The sequence below is a fragment of the Pelodiscus sinensis genome, chromosome 4, assembly GCF_049634645.1.
Source record: "Pelodiscus sinensis isolate JC-2024 chromosome 4, ASM4963464v1, whole genome shotgun sequence".
Classification (NCBI taxonomy): Eukaryota; Metazoa; Chordata; order Testudines; family Trionychidae; genus Pelodiscus; species Pelodiscus sinensis.
The window spans coordinates 119,271,037-119,289,391 of record NC_134714.1 but is presented as its reverse complement, the minus strand read 5'-3'; the positions used below and the strand labels follow the sequence as shown (position 1 = coordinate 119,289,391).

The 18,355-nt window shown below is 47.5% G+C and overlaps 1 protein-coding gene across 2 annotated transcripts in view; it reads right to left on the bottom strand.

Moving 5' to 3' along the window:
- Positions 1 to 18,355, bottom strand: part of CHID1 (chitinase domain containing 1) — a 308,728-nt gene that overhangs the window by 47,095 nt on the left and 243,278 nt on the right. For both annotated transcript variants that reach the window (XM_075928227.1, XM_075928228.1), the window contains exon 12: positions 9,467 to 9,532. In XM_075928227.1, coding sequence (XP_075784342.1) covers positions 9,467 to 9,532 — 66 coding nt within the window. The remainder of the gene's footprint in view (positions 1 to 9,466; positions 9,533 to 18,355) is intronic.

The window sequence follows — 18,355 nt, the reverse complement described above, 5'->3', positions numbered from 1 at the left end:
CTTTCTGCTTTTTATTTGAAGCTCTGTGCCTCTTGCTCCCTATTTGTCATCTGAAGAAGTGGGTTGTGTCCATGAAAGCCCATGATATTATTAATATATATTTTGGGTTAGTCTCTAAGGGTGCATCTACACAACACCCTTACCTCAAAATAAGCTACACAATTTGCGCTACGCGAATTGTATAGATTATTTCAAGGTAATTTCAAATTAGCTTATTTTAAAAATTTTCAAAATGAAGCGCTATTCCGACAAGTCCCTTAGCCCTCATGGAATGAGGGCTACAGGGATGCCAGAATAGCACACCTGTTATTTCGAAATATATTTTGAAATAATGTGTGTGTTTAAAGACACGGAATTGGTATTTTGGGATACCGGAGGTATTCCAAAATAGCCCCACTGTCTAGACGTAGCCTAAGGTGCTACAGGACCATTGTTATTTGTAAAGTTTTTTTTAGTTACAGACTAACACAGCTACCCCTCTGAGTCCATCAGAGAAAGTGAGGCAATGATTACAGGAATGGAAGATAAGGATGAGGATACAAAAACAGGGTAGCGGGAAATAGGGAGGATAATACTTAGAAATTGGATAGTACTTGTCCTCTTTGTAGTGTTTAGAAAAAGAGCAGTATTCTGTTAGTCAGCACAGGAACCCTCTAGTGACTGACACCATGTTCTATATTTTAGAAGCTGACAGAACCCTACCAGAGCTCCCATGTGGATAAGCCTTGTATGTTTGTATTTATCTAGGAATCACAATTATTTGGGACCCAAATGTGCTTATGTAGTTTTTCAAATTACTTTGTCATATAAAGTCACAGCCCTCTTCAAAAAACTTTACAAACAATTTATCCTCGGAACTCACCCATGAAATGGACAGATCAGTAAATAAGTATATTCCTATTTTAGAGATAGGGGATGCTGAGGCAGAGAATAACTATTGAAAAAGACTCTAAGTCAGAGCTATGATGACAACTCAGAAATCCCTAGGTCCCAGTCCTGTGCTAATACCATGCTGGCTTTCACTCTCCCACTCTCAAGAAAGGAAAAGGAAGTGGGGAACTGCATAAAGGAAGTGGATAAAAAGGAGGCGTAGTAGGCAGGGAAGTAGACTGATAAGAGGAAGCGTAGATGAAAGAAGAGCGTGTAAGTGGGATATAAGGAGAAGAAAGGGAACAACTGAGGAGGCAAAATGACTGGATGAGTAAAGGAAGTGGTATACAAGCGGGAGAGGATAGCAGAGTGAGTGCAAAAATTGAGTGGCGAGGAAAAGGAGCAAGATTTGAACCCCGAGGGAAGAGATGTGCTGGAGAGTAAAAATAGAGCGTGAGGCAGAGTAACACTGGATGAGAGAGAGCTAAGAGGGCTGGCTGCATGAGGGAAGATTGTAGTCAGGAGAGAGAGACTAGAAAATAGTTGATGAAAGTCAAGTGTAATTATCCCCAGGGCTGTTGCTACACTTCAAAGGTGAAAGCACTGTGGGGAGCACGGGGCCAGTGAGGGAGTCCCCAGCTGACCCAGGCTCCATGCAATGCTGTCCCTTTGAAACACCATGTTCAGCCCAGGCCAGCAGAGACTGGCCCCAGGCTCCACGTGGCACTGTCAGTTTGAAGCACCTCTTCCTCTCCCCCCTCTTTCTGATAGAGGCATCAAGGGTGTGGGGAGTTGACTAGCATTTGCAAGCAGCAAGAGGGGAAGAAGAAGCTAGTTCCCCCAGCACTGTCTCTGTAGGGGGTGAAGAGACATGGGAGGCAGAGGCATAGTGTGTGTGTGTTGGGGGGGACCTGGCATCTCTTGATACATTTAAAAGCCAGAGCCACAGCAGGGTTAGCTCCCAGGGCCGGGAGCTAACCCCACTGCAGCTGTGCAATTTCCCATATTATTGACTAAGCGAGTAGTTGATGGAAATTCGGACTACTCGATTAACTAATTAAACGCAATTTAACATCCCTAATTCTCTCAGGATTAACAAAGACATCCCTCCCCCCAAAGCTGTACAATGATTGGCACCGTGGTATACAAGCACCTATTATTTAGATCCTTACAATGCTCAGGAAGGTGCCTTGGTTTTCTACAGCTGCAGTCCCTGGCAACTAATCATTTAGACCAGCATTTCCTAAAGTATGGTCTGCGGCCTGGTGCCGGTCCTTAAAAAAATATTACTGGTCCTCAGAGCATGCTCCCGGGCAGCGGGGCTAGATCCGGTGGGTGCTAGGATCCAGGGAGAAGGCCGGGGGCCATGCGCACCAACGCAGAACTCCCGGTGCCAGCCAATAAAGTGGTCCGTTGCATACTGGGGACTTTGTTCCCCTGCTGCCTTCCTGTGTGGGGAGGCGTGGGTGGGGATCCGGGACTGCACTGGCTCCAACTGCTCGGGCGGCGCGTGCTGCCATGGGGAGCAGAGGAGCAAGGCGTATGCTGCCCGAGTGGTTGGGGCAGGTGCGGTCCAGGACTCCCTTTCCACCTGTGCAGGAAGGCATCAGGACCAGTGTGTCAGGCACCGCGCTGCTGTTTGGGGGATAGGGGAGCACACACGCACTTCCTGGGCCTTAGCAGCTACAAGATCCCCAGGTATCAGTCCTTGTCCCCTCCTCCCCCTCCCAGACCTCCACAAGTACCCTGCCCTAGCACCCACAAGCACCCTGTCCCCTGCCTCAGCACTCATTGGCACCCTTCCCCAGAACTCTGTCTCAGCACCCACAAGCACAGTTGGGGCCACATTAGTGAGGTTTGAAGTGTTTGGAGTTGTGTTTTTGTATCTCACTTGTGTGGCCCCAACTGACTTTTCTGTGGGCTAAAATTGGCACTGGGGGCTTTGGGAGGACCAGAAACAATGTATTTGCATCTTCATCATTTGCTTAATGAATATGCAAATACATGTTACCTCCTCCAAAAGCTTGTGAATGGATTTACTGGTTCCAGGTGTCAAAAAGTTTGGGAACCTCTCCTTTAGACACAGCTAGCCCCTCACAATGGGCAGACACACAACTCTCCTGCAGCAGCAGCTGCTGAACGTGACCGGCAATGTCTGGAGAAAGGGAAGTCACAAACCATGTGTAGGATTTAAAGGCTTTGCATCACAATAGTGCTTATTTGTTCTTCCCTGCACTCTGCTTTCATCCTAGTCCAACAGCTCTCCGGCCCCACCTCCAACCTGAGAGTGAAATCACCAGCTGGCTCCTCCTCTTCCGAGACAGCTCAAGCTCATGGCTGTTTAAGAACATCAGAGATGATGGAAATGGTTACCACAGAGTGACGGGAAATGGATGTTTCTTACTTTTACTGTTTCCAAACCCTTAGTACTTCCCCAGCCAGACACAGTATTCACAGCCAAAGGAAGGTGATCCAGGGAACAATGACCAGACTTGTGTGCAAGTTAAGTGAAAGGGGAAACTCCAAGATATTTTAAAAAATTCAGTGTACCATAGACTCAGACTCTAAGGTGAGAATGGACCATCATCTAGTCCAACTGCCTGCATACCTCAGGCCACAGAACCTCCTCCACCCAGTCCTGGAATAGACCTATAAGCTCTGGCTGAGTTACTGATGGTTTAAATACTTCACGTTACAGAGAATTCATCATTTTTAATAGTTTAAAGCTGCAAGTGACTCATGACCCATGCGCAGAAGGTGAAAAAGCCAATCTCAGCCAAGCTGACCCAGGGAAAATTACTTCCCAAAGGCCATTATTTAGAACCTCAGCATGTTGGCAAGACCCACCAGGCAAATATCTGGGGAAAATCTCTGTAGTAACTCAGAGCCCTCCCCCATTCAGTATCCCATCAGACAATGTGTCACCAGTTCACATACATATATGGAGCACAGGTGTCCTGTAGGCTTGAAAGGTTTTATTACCAGGAATGTAAATGCAATTGTAGAGAGCCTAAGAACCTTTGGCCAATCTGATCCATTTACTGACTAGCTCAGTGTTTCTTCAAGTGTGTTCTGTGGCACACAGGTGCACCGCGAGGCAGTGGGAGGTGTGCCACAGATATATGGTGACCATATGTCCCTTTTTTTCCGGGACAGTCGCGGATTTAAAGAAACCAAGTGCTAGCGCGGCGCAGAAGCAACTCCCTATTTCCAGCAAGCACCTAAGTGGCTCCCTTGGTGCTTTGCACAGGCAGCCAGGGTCACTGCTGGTGGCGCGCAGTGTCCAGAGCTTCAAGCTCACGTGCCACACGTGCCGCTGTCCAGCAAAACCCACTCCGCTCCCTCCCAACACGGCCTTTCCCTCCCGCTGTGGGACTTCCTCTGCCATGCACGGCTGCCAGCCCGGCCTCCTCCATCCACAGGCGGCCGCCACCGCTGCCGGAGGGGGAAGAGCACTGGTTGGGGGTCAAATCCAGCAAGCCGCTCCTGAGAGATGATGCTGGAGTCCTGGCAGAGAGTGTACAGAGCCCGGCTGGAGCGCTGCAGAGTGGGGTATGTTCAGGCTTTGCCGGTGTGCTCTCTGCACGGCCCTTTCTCCCCCCGCTCCTTCCTACTCTGCTGGGGGAGTGGCAGTGCACAGACCCGCTTGCCCTGCGGTGCTCCCCAAGCTGGGTCTAGTGGATTGGAGGGTTTCTCCCCTGCCCCCCGCGCTTCTCCTATGGGAGCCAAAGCTGGTTCAGGGACTGGACTGCACTAAAATTAGCACCGTGGGTGCCCCAGCTCCAGGCCCAGCAAGCAGTCCTGCCTTGGAAGCACCTGGGGCCAGTGCTGCAGGGACTTCTGGGGCCCAACCACGGACTCCAGCCCCACAAACTGGAAGGCAAAAGGTGGGGGAGGGGCACCGAAATAGGGGAGGAAGGTTGGAAGAGGAAGGGGCCTGTGTTGAGGGGAGGGGAGCAGGGCAGGGCAGGAGAAGAAAGGGGAAGGCACCAAGCGGCAGGGTGCAGGAGAGACAAATGCCAGGGGGCCAAGTGGAGACAATGAGGAAAAGGGCAGGAGGAGGGAGAGAAGGTGTCAGTGGGGGTGGCAGGGTGGAGGGGACAGGGTGATGCTGTGAGAGGAGAGAGGAAGGGCATTGGGCGCAAGAGGAAGCAAGGGGAGGGGGAGAAGGGTTGAAAGGAGGGGTGGGCACGAGGAAGGAGGGGATGGAGCAAGTCATGTGTGAGGACGCAAAGGGGCCTGAGAGGAACTGGGGCTGAGGTTGGTGAGGGGATGGGCATCAAGGAGAAAGAGGGCAAAGGGGCAGGAGCGTGAGGGAAGAAGGAAGCACCAGGAGGGTGCAGGGCTAAGGGAAGGTGCAGGTGCCAGGGGATTCTGGGGGTGAAGCAGAAGGGCAGACACTTGCAGGGGAGGAATCAGCACCAGAGGAGAGAGGTAGGGCAGGTGTGTAGAGGGAGGTGTTAGGAGAGGACATGAAGAGGGGTAGTTACACGATCAGAGTGGGGCTACTAGAGGAGTGGGCACAGGGGGGAGGGAAGGGCTTGTGCAGGGGAGCAGGTCCCATGAGGGCTGAGGGCAGTGAGAAGGGCACGAGTCAGGACAGCAGAGGAGGGTGAGGAGTTGAGTGGCGGGGAGCAGCAGGCACCAGGTGAGCTGATGGAGCAAGAGAGGAGACATGGCGGCAGAGGGAAAAGGTAGAGGTTTATAAGATATTTATTATTAACTTGGGTGCCACAGTGGCACATCCAAACAAGCCACATGAACTTAATACTAGTGCACAATACAAAAATAATTCTGCTCATGGGAGGAAAATCTTAGCGGGAACACTTCCTCCAGCCTTCCTCCTCCCCCCCTCTCCCAAGTTAATGTGATACAAATTGGTTTAATGCAATTGCAGGATAGTAACATGAGGGAGGGTTTGATGGGGACCAAACTCATCCCTAGTGGTAGGAGGATAGTGGGAAAAGTTCTTAGAGGAGGTCACATGACACTTTGTACTTCTGGTCATGTGTCCATCTTGACCCCAAGAGTCAGGGGCATGGTTAACAGAGGTCAGGGGTGTATTGCTAATGTGTCCCTAATTTTGGTTCAGAAAATATAAGTACCATACGTGGTGAGAACAGAGTTCAAATGGCTGCCTTTAAGAAACACCGGACTAGCTGAATGTCCCAGTGCCTTGTTTACAAGAAGAGCTGTTGCTATACGTAAACTGGAATACTAGTTCAAGGTTATTTCATTTTCATTTAGTGAGCTCTCCCTTGGTTGCCCTATGTGCTTAAGAGCAAATTAAGGGCAAACTGAAAAATTAAACTGAAGATAGAGATAATCCCCATAAATATGTACACAATTTCCCCCGTAACTCAGCTATCAGAGGTACGCTGCATAGTGGTAAATTCTTTTAAATTATTAATTGCTCTCCTGTGAAATATTATGGGTTTTCTCCTTCACTTGCTGGCACCTCAGAATGTACTATGCTGTGATCACATCAAAACCACGGGTAGGCAGGGCTGGTACTATTGAAGTATGCAGATACTGCAATGCTGGAATGTTTAAGCAAACTAGAAAGTGTACAAGGAAGGTTTTTGGGGTGTATGTGTGTGAAGAGTTTTTAAAAGGCGAGTTAAAATTCATCTTCATGCTGAACAGCACCCACAGATGGGCTACTGGGGGCACGCATGAATAGGCTTGACTTAATTCTTATTTTATCTTTGCATTCACCTTTAAAATAAACAAACATTGCTGCCCAGAGGCATTAAAGTATCAGCAAGTTCTCTGTTGAGGTAGGAGAGTGGCTTATTTCCACCCCACCATTCCTCCAGGTCTCCATAAAATTGATGTGGGTCAACAGTAATATGAAGAGAGACCTCATGGGGTGAAGGTTTGAATATACAGACATGCCCAGGAGGAATCCAAGTACTGATAGCAAAAGCTTTCCCAAGGGAACCATGCCAAAAGGCAAGGTGGTTTAAAAGTTTCAGATATGTTTTAAATGCAATTTTTGAAGCACAAGAAGAAGCAGTTTCCCCAGGGGTCTTGCAGAGCTACAATGTCTAAGTATATTCGAAGATTATCATTTGAGGATTCAAATCCAACTTTATGTTAGTATTAATCCACTGAGCTGCCGTCCCATTCGCAAATGGTCACTGCTCGCTCTCTTTCTCTAGCAATAGAGAGCTTGTTAAATATTAAGGTTTTAATCTTAAGTACCTTGGTATGACAGAAAAAAGTCCTAAAAAGTGCAAAAAAGAAACATTTTCTAACTACCAAAAAATATTTTCCAGGGAGAGGTTAGAAAAGGCAACCATCCCCAGACTAGTAGAAAGGCTATATAATAAATCCTTTTACTTTAAAAGAAGCTGCTAAGTTTCTGCAGGTAAACTCTTCCCCTGTCTTGACAAAGGTTGGCAAGTGTCCTGCTTCTGAAGGTCAAAAACTCATATTCTCCCTACCACAAAATGCCAACTTTGCAACAGGAAAGAGGGTCTACTTAGATAATTGTGGATGTAGCACACCTCTGAACTACTTGGGAGAACACCACCGGGATTAAATGTTTTAGCTGCTCTTATTGTTACCTGTTTTTGACATGTGATCCAACAATGAACTTTAAACAACAATGGGCCAGATGGCCACATTGCTTCCAGGATAAAACCCTTTTTCTCAGCATATGTCTGCACTAGCAGTACAGCCATAGTGCACTACTGTAGATATTTCCTTCAGCAACAGTAGGGGTTCTTCCATTACTTTAGTAAATCCACCTCTTAGAGGCAGGAGCTAGGTCAACAAAATAATTCTTTCATCATCCTTTCGTCTATACCAGGGTTTAGGTCAGCTTGACTACATGGCACAGGACATGACATTTTTCACATGCCTGAGTGACAGAGTTAAGCCAACCACCAACCACGAGGTCTCCTTGAAGTAGTTCTGTGAAAAGGGGGAGGAGTTAATGTTACACAGCCCCTGCAAGTCTGGCTGCCCTCACAGCTCTTCCGAAGTGCACACTACAGCCTCCACATCACCAACTCTCATTCGCACACCATTCTCAGTAGGAGCTGTGCGCACTCCTCACCGGTCCTACACTCCTCAAGTTCTACTACTGCCTTGGCTCTCTCCCGACCACTCACACTCTAGGTAGGTCCTCAACTCTCTCAAGCCAGATCCCTTGCCTGTCTAATGGAGAACACAAAGGGAGGCCCTGTCCACATCTTCACCAAGTCCCCGACTAGCAGCTGTCCACAAGCCACTTCTGCTCAATGCATGGATTAAATCACTACTCCCCTCCTTACAGGGAGAAGGAGCAATATATTAATAGGCATGTACACTCCTAAACTGGAATTTTCCCTACCAGCCCCTAGACTTGTGTAGGCCATTAGAGCAACAGCTTTAACCAGAAGGCAATATTTGGAGGGGGTCACAGAGCTTTAAATGAAATGAATATATGGCTTAGGGTTTTGTCGAAAGAGGATATTCAAATTCAAAACTTTCAAAAGTGCGATCGGAAGAAGATATGCAAATTCCAATGGAATCTGCATATCCTTTTTGACCGTTTAGTGTAGTCTAGATATGCCCAGGGAGAGCAATACTTTAAAAGGAAAAAGAAGCTCTGCAGAGCTACTGGCATTAGCACTCTTGGGAGACCTAGTGTAGACTAGGCATCAGCTGCAAGAAAGGTTAGAGAGGACCCTGTGGCTAACGGCACTGGCAGCCAGTCCACACTATAGCTGACCCAGACAAAGCTGAACTACTTTTGCAACAGTGACATATTTTTTCAAAAATTCCCTAGCATAAGCAGGTCCTATAATGTAAAGGTACAGCGGAGACATGGTTGGTTGGTGATTTGATTTTGGGATGAACCTCAAATTTACCAGACCCCTGTCACATAGGTAGCTGGTGAATACCCATTGGAACAGAGTAAAAAGTTGTAATTCATCTCTCATATGCAACTAACATTAACATTTACTAAAAATTAAGGTAGACTTCATGTATTGAAGTTGCTAGGAAATAAGGATGGACTGAGGACTAGAAAATACCTAGGGCTTTCCAAAGCTAAAAGGTGCACTCTACACCGGGATCCTATAAGCATTTTTTTCACTTTAGGATATATACCCTGCATTAACAACGGTTAGGGCAACATCATCACTACATGGCATTACATACAAACTAACTGCTTACATTGAAATCTCAATGTTAACTATGGATACATCACCTCTTCTTCCAAAACACACACATATATGGTGTGGGTGCATTTTATGTAAGGGTTTCATTTACAAGAGTGATAGCACCTCAAAAACCAGGGCACCATTTCAGGCATGTTAGGGGGGCAGCATCTGGGCGCTCTGGGACATAGCTTGCTTTTCATCCTATTCCCTGGACGCTAAGAGAGTGAGAGAGCTCTCCAGTCAGGTAGGAGAGGCATGCACAGAATGCAAATACTTTCCCCTCACTCCCTTAGAGTCTGGGGACTGGGATAAAAAGCAAGCAGCATCCCATAGAGCACAGCTGCTGCCCCCACTATGCACCCGAAATCCGATATTATGAGATTGTATTCAAACACAGCTCCCAAAGAAGAGGAGGAAGAGTACGCCTACCCTAAACTTACCTGGAAGTCATGGATCTCCACTTTCTTTCCAGTTCCAGTCCATGCCATTGTGCAGTGGACAATGTTCTAAGAAGTAAAAAGTCACCAGGTTAAAATTATTAAACGATTAAAGGTCAAATTACAGGTCAGTTTCTGAGAAAAACTAGAGGTTTGGTTCTTAATTGCTTCTATTTTTCAGCTTGCTGCTTCATCTTTATTGTTCACAGAGAGAACCCTTTAGTTCATATTTATATAAGCAGTGTTACAGTCACACATACATACATCTGAAATTTTTATTCCACACCACCATTCCTTAGAAATCATTAATTTAATTGAAGTTGAGAGGTTCATAAATATTGTTTTATGTAGAGGCTACAAAATATCACATTTTGCTTTTGTAAGCACAGGAGAGTAACTATGTAATACCTCTGAACATCCCAAGGTACATTCAATAAAATGAGAAGTGTTACAGCTTCTTCATGGCATCTCAATTCTAGAACTGCTTTATTGACTACTTCATTGATAGGGAGCAAAGTTTGCCTTCCTGTAGCTTCTATTTTCCTCAGTGTAATGTTTTGGAGACTTTTCTTGTAATAATTTAATTCCTTCCCTTATCATTCTTGGTTCTCGATGTCTAATTTAGCCTTGGCAGAAATGCACTGGAGAAGCACCACGGAAAATTATGCGGGGAGCACTTCTCACAAATTCCATCCCAAACGTAAATAGCTTCGACAGCCTACACTCCAAATGCACATAGGAATAAAAGGAATTTACTCTCCAGCCAAGAAACTGCAATGAATCCTCAGAATATGGTGATGCGCATGGACAGATCAGCATATTCTTTCAACCTGCCAGTCCCCGGAAAGGGACAACCTGGCATGACGAGGATGCAAACTAAGAAGCAGTTATGCAGGAATCTTAACACGCTGTGGGATACATCCCTAAGTGTAAACAACTATCCTCAGCTTCACAGTATTTTTACTTCTGATGAGTTTTCAACCAAGTGAGGGGGTGCGAACATGTGGAAAGCTTTGGAGGTTCTATTGCGTGTTATCCCTCAGAATGCAGTAAATTTGTGTGATATGGACAATAGGTTATTGATGGGCTGCACCTCCACTAAATAATATCATAGACTTATACGATACAACTGCCATTATACAAAAGAAATACAAGACTGAGGAAAGGAAGGGGAAGATAAAATTTAGATGGCTCACAAGTTGCTGTGTTCTGCAATTTCCAGCCATTCTACTCAGAGTTTAAAAAACATTTTAGTATGCAACTGGCCATCCCATTATCCCACTCTGATGGCAGTTCCAATCATTCTGGGTGACAACTCTTTGCTGCTGCCAGAGAGGCAATACAAAGTTAAGTGCCAGCCGTCTGCATTGCAGAATACTGATTGCTAAGTTCAAGGTTTGTTGTTTTTGTTTTGGTTCTGAGATTTAGAAGGTAATTCTTTCAAACTCAAATGCTGACTGCCAAAATTTGCCCAAAGGAGTGATGCAGTGATGACAGACAACATGCTCTATAAAGCAAAGGAAAACAATAAAAAAGCATTACTCGTAAAGCAGCAGAATCAACAAAAACTTGTGATTGCGATGTCATTGTATAATGGGGACCTACTCTGAAAATGGTACTCAAAAATGGCAGGTCTGCTATCTACTTCAAAAGATGTCTTTATTTTGTGGGAAAAAAATGCATTTTTGATGCTTATTATTCCTGCTGGCACTGCAAAGCTAATAAAACTATGGCAGCGAGAACTGAATCCAGTTGCATAACCAAATTTTCTTTTAGTTATGTCTGTTCAAATGTAACAAAGACAATGGGGATCCAGAGATGTAACAGAAGGCAAAATAGCACCTGCAGGATCTGTAGAGGTGATGAAGTAAGAGCACCAAAACACAAAGTTTATTCTCCATTCCAGATATCTTTTTATCTATAAACTGGGTAAATCTGATCTGGAAGTGAGACATACAAGAGCATGGATCCCCACAAAAATGCCATTCATAGTCATTCTTCCCCGTCCACAATTGTATTCAATTTTATGTCAAAAGGATGAGACATGTAGGATTTACTACGCGGAGCCAAACCCATGGGTTGATCAGCTCCCGCACCCTTCATCTTGCTGTGGCTTTCAAAGGATAATGAAGAAAACATCAACTGCATTTAGATGCTGTAAACATTTTCTAAGTGTAGAGTGGATGGTAGGATGTTTCTTTCCCCACCCTGGCAGTGCTCAGGTAATGGCCAAGAGTGTGAGCCTCAATTATGGCAGGGGTGGGGAACCTCAGGCCTCGTGGCCAGATGTGGCCCCTGGCTTGCCTGGATCCGGCCCCCGAGGATCAGGGCTCCCGACCCCCACCCCCTTGCTACATGACTGGAGCACATAAATCTACTAGTCTGGACCTCCTCCCAGGCTCTGGTGTGTGAGGGGAATGTGAGAGGTGTCTTTCTCCTTCTCGGTCAGGGGCCATGTAAGTGAGGGTTTTGTGTTTGTGGTTTTTTTTTCTTCTCACTTGTGTGTGGCCCCTGACTGATTTTTCTGTGGGTTGGTCAGGTAACTCAGCCCTTTTTAACATCTAGCAATCTTCTTTGACTCTTAATAGAAATGTAGCCGTGTTAGTCTGGTGTAGCTGAAGCAAAATGCAGGACTATGTAGCACTTTAAAGACTAACAAGATGGTTTATTAGATGATATTTATTGTCTTTTCTTTGTTGTAGGGAATAGAAGTGTGTATAATAGATTTCTTGTCTGGTGGAACAAAAGTCTTGCAAGGTGTCAGTTGGTGTGGATGTTTGTCTTGAGATGAGACGCTCTAAGTTAGAAATGTCATTCTTGATGTTTTTCTGTTTCTTGTATAAAATACTTATCAGGTGATTCCTTAATTTCTTGGATAATCTAATAAACCATCTTGTTAGTCTTTAAAGTGCTACATAGTCCTGCATTTTGCTTCTTTGACTCTATGACCTCTTGTGGCAGTTAATTCCTCACCCTGACTGCACGCTTTGCAAATAACTATCTCCTGTCATATTTCTTAATTCACTTGCCATCATTTCCATGGAGTGAGCTTCTTTTACGATCTACTGTAGAAGGGAGGGAATGATCAGTCATTACTAGATAATTCAGGTTTTAAGTCAGTTGATTTTGCTCTATGTTCTCACATTTCATCACAAGGAGATTAGCTTTTAATGATTTTAAGAACATTGTAATGGCAGCACAACTCAAAAGGGACCACATGCTTGCCTTTGTTGTGAGGGGGTGTAATAAAGGGAGGGTCTGTGGGCACAGCTGAGAACATCATTTCAGGGTGAATTACTTACAGCTCATGGCTGGGAGTCCTCCACTATAGAGCATGTCAAACCAGTCACAAAGAGCACTTCTATTCACCACACCAGCTAGAAAGTAACCATACAAACAACTTTCTTAGACACTCCAGTTCTTCTCTGCCACCACCAATATCGCACGTTATGCAGACAAGAGGTTAGGAAAATCAATCTTACCAAATCAAAAAAAGGTTCTTCTGATCCCAAAGGACCAGCTAATTTCCTAGGTCAATTTATAACTCTAATGGCATGCTGTTAGCCAATTCTTTAGAATCTACAGGACCGAAGGAAGGAAGGAAGGAAGAAAAGAAGGCAGGAAATCAATTCTCTGGAACACATCCTATGTTAGGATGGATTATCAGACCTTTGTTCAAGCTTCAGTTCATAGCAAAGATCCTCCAGAGGTGAGAAGCTGGACTGAAGACCAAATGGAAGAACCCTGAGGGCCCTTTTTTATATCCTTGTCCATGTGGAGGGAATGCCATTGTTCTCCTGTGTAAAAATATATCCCCAAGCGGAGTCTGTCAGAAAAGTAAGTCACCTGTCAATGCAGGACTGATTTATTTGCAACTTGACACTATGGCTCCCATGTTTGCCTGAACATTCACAGAAAAGATTATTAGATGTGGATCGGCACCATCTAAGGCCCATTGTCCATCAAGCACTTCTGTTCACTTGACTAGTAGCCCTTTTATATTAGGCTGGTCAAGCCTCCTGTTGATGTCTCCCAGAAGCAACCGTTTGAACTACAAGTACATAGCCAATACTCATAAGATCCTATCCAAAAACGATGCATGCGTATGAATAGAATAAACATAATCAGCTAATTGTAAGCTTTTATAAATAGCTTTCTTGGCCCAATTTGTACAAGAGTTGGCGCAAACATATAACAGTGGTTGCAACAATGATCCATATGTTCAAATTGCAATCTAATAACATCACAGGGGGTTTAGTGGAGGGAGGCGGGATTGGACAGAATGAGACGTGGGTTCTATTCCGGATTCTGATACTGATCTGCTGCATTACCTTGGAAAAGGCACTACATATTGGTCTGTATCATTCCCTTAGTCATGTCTATTTCAACTCTTAAGCTCATAAGAACATAGAAGTAGCCATACTGGGTCAGACCAAAGATCCATTTAGACCAATATCCTGTCTTCTGACAGTGGCCAATGTCAGATGCCCCTGAGGGAGTGAACAGAACAGGCAATCGTCAAGTGACCCCTCCCCTATCACTCATTTCCAGCCTCTGACAGACAGAGGCTAGGGACCCCATTCTCACCCATCCTGGCTAATAAGTATTGATGGCCCTAGCCTCCATGAATCTATCTAGTTTATCTGAATGCTGTTAAAGTCCTGATCTTCACAACTTCCTCTAGCAAGGAGTTTCACAGGTTGACTTTTTGAAGCATTGCCTCTCTTACTATATCTTTGCACAATAGGCCACAATCTCAGTTGGGAAGTGAGGGTATTACTGTAGTTCTGCTATTACTCCTACTAAGAGTCAGCATCCTTTGCTGAAAAAAAGCACACTTCACCTAGATGTGATGAATGAGTTTAATTTGCAAGCACTTTAAACTCAAATTACATATCGGTATGCATAGTTGGGCAGGCACTGAATATGTACTTTGTGACCAGCAAGATTCACTCACTGGTAACGTTATTTACCTTGAAGCTTTTTGGCAGAAAGTAATCAGAATATTCTTTTTATTTTTCAAAAATATATCAGGCCAGAAGCACCACCCCATCTGAGTTGTTGGCATCTAGAAAAGAGGGGTTCAACAATATAGTAGGAAACTGTTGGAAACTTAATGGATTTATCTTTCTCATTGCAGAAGTCGTATCTTAAACAAACACCAAAGAGGAAGTTGAGAAGACAGCTGGGAGGGTGATAAGAAAAAGAGGTGACATTGCCTCACTCAATGAAAGTGATGCTCCGTGTTTTGAAGAAATCATTCTGGTAGCCAAAAAGAGACACCCTGCAGGTAGAAAGTACTTCAGATTATGGACTCTATCACTCTTATAGTTTCAGCTTCTACAAGAGGCAAGCCACCAGCAACAGAACAAACAATACATATGTAAATGCATAGGGTATCCTTTCATAGAATCACAGAATACTAGGACTGGAAGGGACCTGGAAAGGTCATTTGGTTGCGGTCTGTTGGGATGAGCTACCAATGGAGTGAAAGGTACAGAGTCCCTATCCTAACTTCTCACAGGTCTCTATCTTAGGCCAGCCCAGAAGAGCAAAGCTGTGGGAGGCTGTATCTACATTGGACAAGTTAACACCTTCAGCACAACACGTGCTAGCTAACAGTGCAGCCGCAGTGATGTTAATCTATTAGTGCAAACAGGACTTGAGCATTTTTACTGCAGTATCATGGACATCTGCTCAGAGCTAGGAGCTCTGTCTACATTATCACTTGCACTATTGCTTCTTCAGTACAGCCATCCTTGGTTATCACTGTTTCAATCCAGGTACTGATTTTTCTAGTGCATACAAGAGGAGGGAGTACACTTATTGATGTATTCTTCTTCAAGTAGTTGCAGACATGCAACCTGCTCAGGAGTGTGCTCACATCTGAAGTCAGAGAACTTTGCTTAACCATAACCATCTGGGAGGTGGCTCAGTTCTACCCCCATATTGCCTCAGTTTCTTCTCACCGCTCATGGCTGGAGTGGGAGTGTGTTGTGCTCCTCAAGTTCGTAACCACAGCGTTTGTGGTGATTTTCCTACAAATAGTTTATTTAGTAGCCCTTTCAGTGTCAATTTTGTGTAGCTTAGTTATTAGAGTGTGAGCCAGCATAATGACTTATCTGGGTTTCAAACATTGTTCATTGTGTAGGGCTGCTATTCCTACTAGTGCCCTCCACACTGAATGTTTATCATGCCTCAGAGTAGGGGTAGGAAAATACCAGCCCACAGGCTAGATCTGGTTCACCAGGGTTAGCCCCTGGAAGGCTAGCACTGCTATATTTACTGCATCTCTGCAGGTATGGCAATTGCAGCTCCCATTGGCCGTGGATCACCGGTTTCAGCCTGTGGGAGCTGCAGGAAGCAGTGTCCCAGTCCACGCTACTTTCCCATTGGCTCCCATTGGCTAGGAACCAGCAATCAGCGGCCAATGGGAACTGCAATCACCTGTACCTGCAGAGGCACTGGTAAATTTAGTAGTGAGTGGCAGCCCAGCAGGGTGAACAGCTGCCATTTTATTGCCCACCCCAGCATTACGGAAAGGACATGCTAAGGAAAGATGCTCTACTTGCAAATTATTTAATAACATAACAGAGTTAACGAGGGATTTGTGTTTGTAGCAGCACCTTATTGAGCGGGCTACGAGGCTTGCATTGGCACTGGGAATCTCTGCCAATCATCAAAACATCCAGTGACAACAGTGATGTTGGCAACAACAGTCTGCACACCATCGGTATATCAGGCAGCAGCAGACTCACTGAACCTGTCTGTTCCTGACTTGCCATTCATTCAAAGGCTTTCAACTGAGATGGCCTTGTCTTCAATGGGTCTGGTGCCCACTTCATCTTCAACACCAATGCCCGCTTCAGTACTGTAAGTCAACCATTCCATCAGCTTTATCAGGAGGCAACAAAGTTATGACACTTCTGCATCAGGAAAGATGATATGCCTACAGCAGCACAACTACCAGGATCTAAAACCCAGCTGGCTGTCCATCTCACATTCTTGAACAACCACGAATGGTCTCTGTGGCGGGGTGGCCCCGCCCCTCCCGGAAACCGCCGGGACGCCGCAATCGCGGGGGAAGGACTCACCCCCCGGAGGGGAGCAGAGCACCGCCCGCCGTCCCCAAACGGGGGCGCCGGCACACCGGCCGGGTAACGAGCCGGGGCCGGCAGGCAGGGCAGGGACGGGGGCGCCGGCATACCGGCCGGGTGACGAGCCGGGGCCGGCCAGCAGCGCCGAAAGGGGGCGGAGCCGAGCAGGCGCAGGGGAGCCGTCAGGGGGAGGACGGCCCTGGGAGGGGCCGGAGTCTGACGAGGGGGGTGACGTCATCTGCCTGCGTCCGGCGGGCAGCTTAAAAAGCCGCAGTATAGCAGCCATAGGGGGGGACGCCGAGGAGACGCACCCCCCCCGTGAGCCAGCGAGTGGTCGGCAGTATTAGAGGCCCTGGGCAGGGGCAGAGGAAGGGCCGAGGTGAGCCTATGAGACCCGGGGGGGAAGAAGCAGCCCAGGGCGGGGACGCGGACCCTGAGAGCAGGGGAGTTTAGGGGTCTCGACCCCCCCTGCTAGGTGGGGGAGTCTTTTTCCCCGACCTTAGGGCCCTGGGCTGGGGTCCGGAGAGAGGGCGGGTCCGGACCCCCTTCCCCCAACCGCCTAACCAAACCAAGCGGAGTCGGGCGCGTTAAGGCGTCGACATTCAGAGAACCGAGGGGGGCGGACGTAAGCCCCTCCGCACAGGGGGAGCACCCCTACACGTGGTGGAGAATGTGGGCATAGTGGACCCCGAAACGGGGGTTCGGATAAGAGAAAGGATTAACAAAGTCTTGATTGCCAGGAGACAATGGAAGCCAACAAAATTCTGGAATGGTGGACCGAGACCCAGAAGGTACAACAGCAGCAACAGATGCAGACGCTGCAACAGCTCCTCAACCAGCTCCAGGAGCGTCAGGAGCAGATGGCGCGAGGCGCACCAGTGACGGTACCAGGGACAGTAGCAGGGTCTGGAGGAGGAGGAGGGACAGGAGCACCCCATCCTCTATCTGAGTCGTAAACTGTTCCCTCGGGAGAAGGGATATGCGACGATTGAAAAGGAGGCATTGGCCCTCAAGTGGGCTGTCGATTCACTAAGATACTTTCTTCTAGGCGATGAATTTACCGTGGTGACGGACCACGCCCCGCTGCAATGGATGCAGCAGATGAAGGACACGAATCCACGGATCTTGAGATGGTACCTCAGCTTACAGCCATACAAATTCCGAGTCGTGCACCGCCCGGGGTCCGCCAACGGGAACGCGGACTGGCTGTCCCGGTCAGCGGGAAACACAGAGACCAGAACTGCGAGTATGGCACCAGACTTAAGGGGGAAGGTGTGTGGCGGGGTGGCCCCGCCCCTCCCGGAAACCGCCGGGACGCCGCAATCGCGGGGGAAGGACTCACCCCCCGGAGGGGAGCAGAGCACCGCCCGCCGTCCCCAAACGGGGGCGCCGGCACACCGGCCGGGTAACGAGCCGGGGCCGGCAGGCAGGGCAGGGACGGGGGCGCCGGCATACCGGCCGGGTGACGAGCCGGGGCCGGCCGGCAGCGCCGAAAGGGGGCGGAGCCGAGCAGGCGCAGGGGAGCCGTCAGGGGGAGGACGGCCCTGGGAGGGGCCGGAGTCTGACGAGGGGGGTGACGTCATCTGCCTGCGTCCGGCGGGCAGCTTAAAAAGCCGCAGTATAGCAGCCATGGGGGGGACGCCGAGGAGACGCACCCCCCCCGTGAGCCAGCGAGTGGTCGGCAGTATTGGAGGCCCTGGGCAGGGGCAGAGGAAGGGCCGAGGTGAGCCTATGAGACCCGGGGGGGAAGAAGCAGCCCAGGGCGGGGACGTGGACCCTGAGAGCAGGGGAGTTT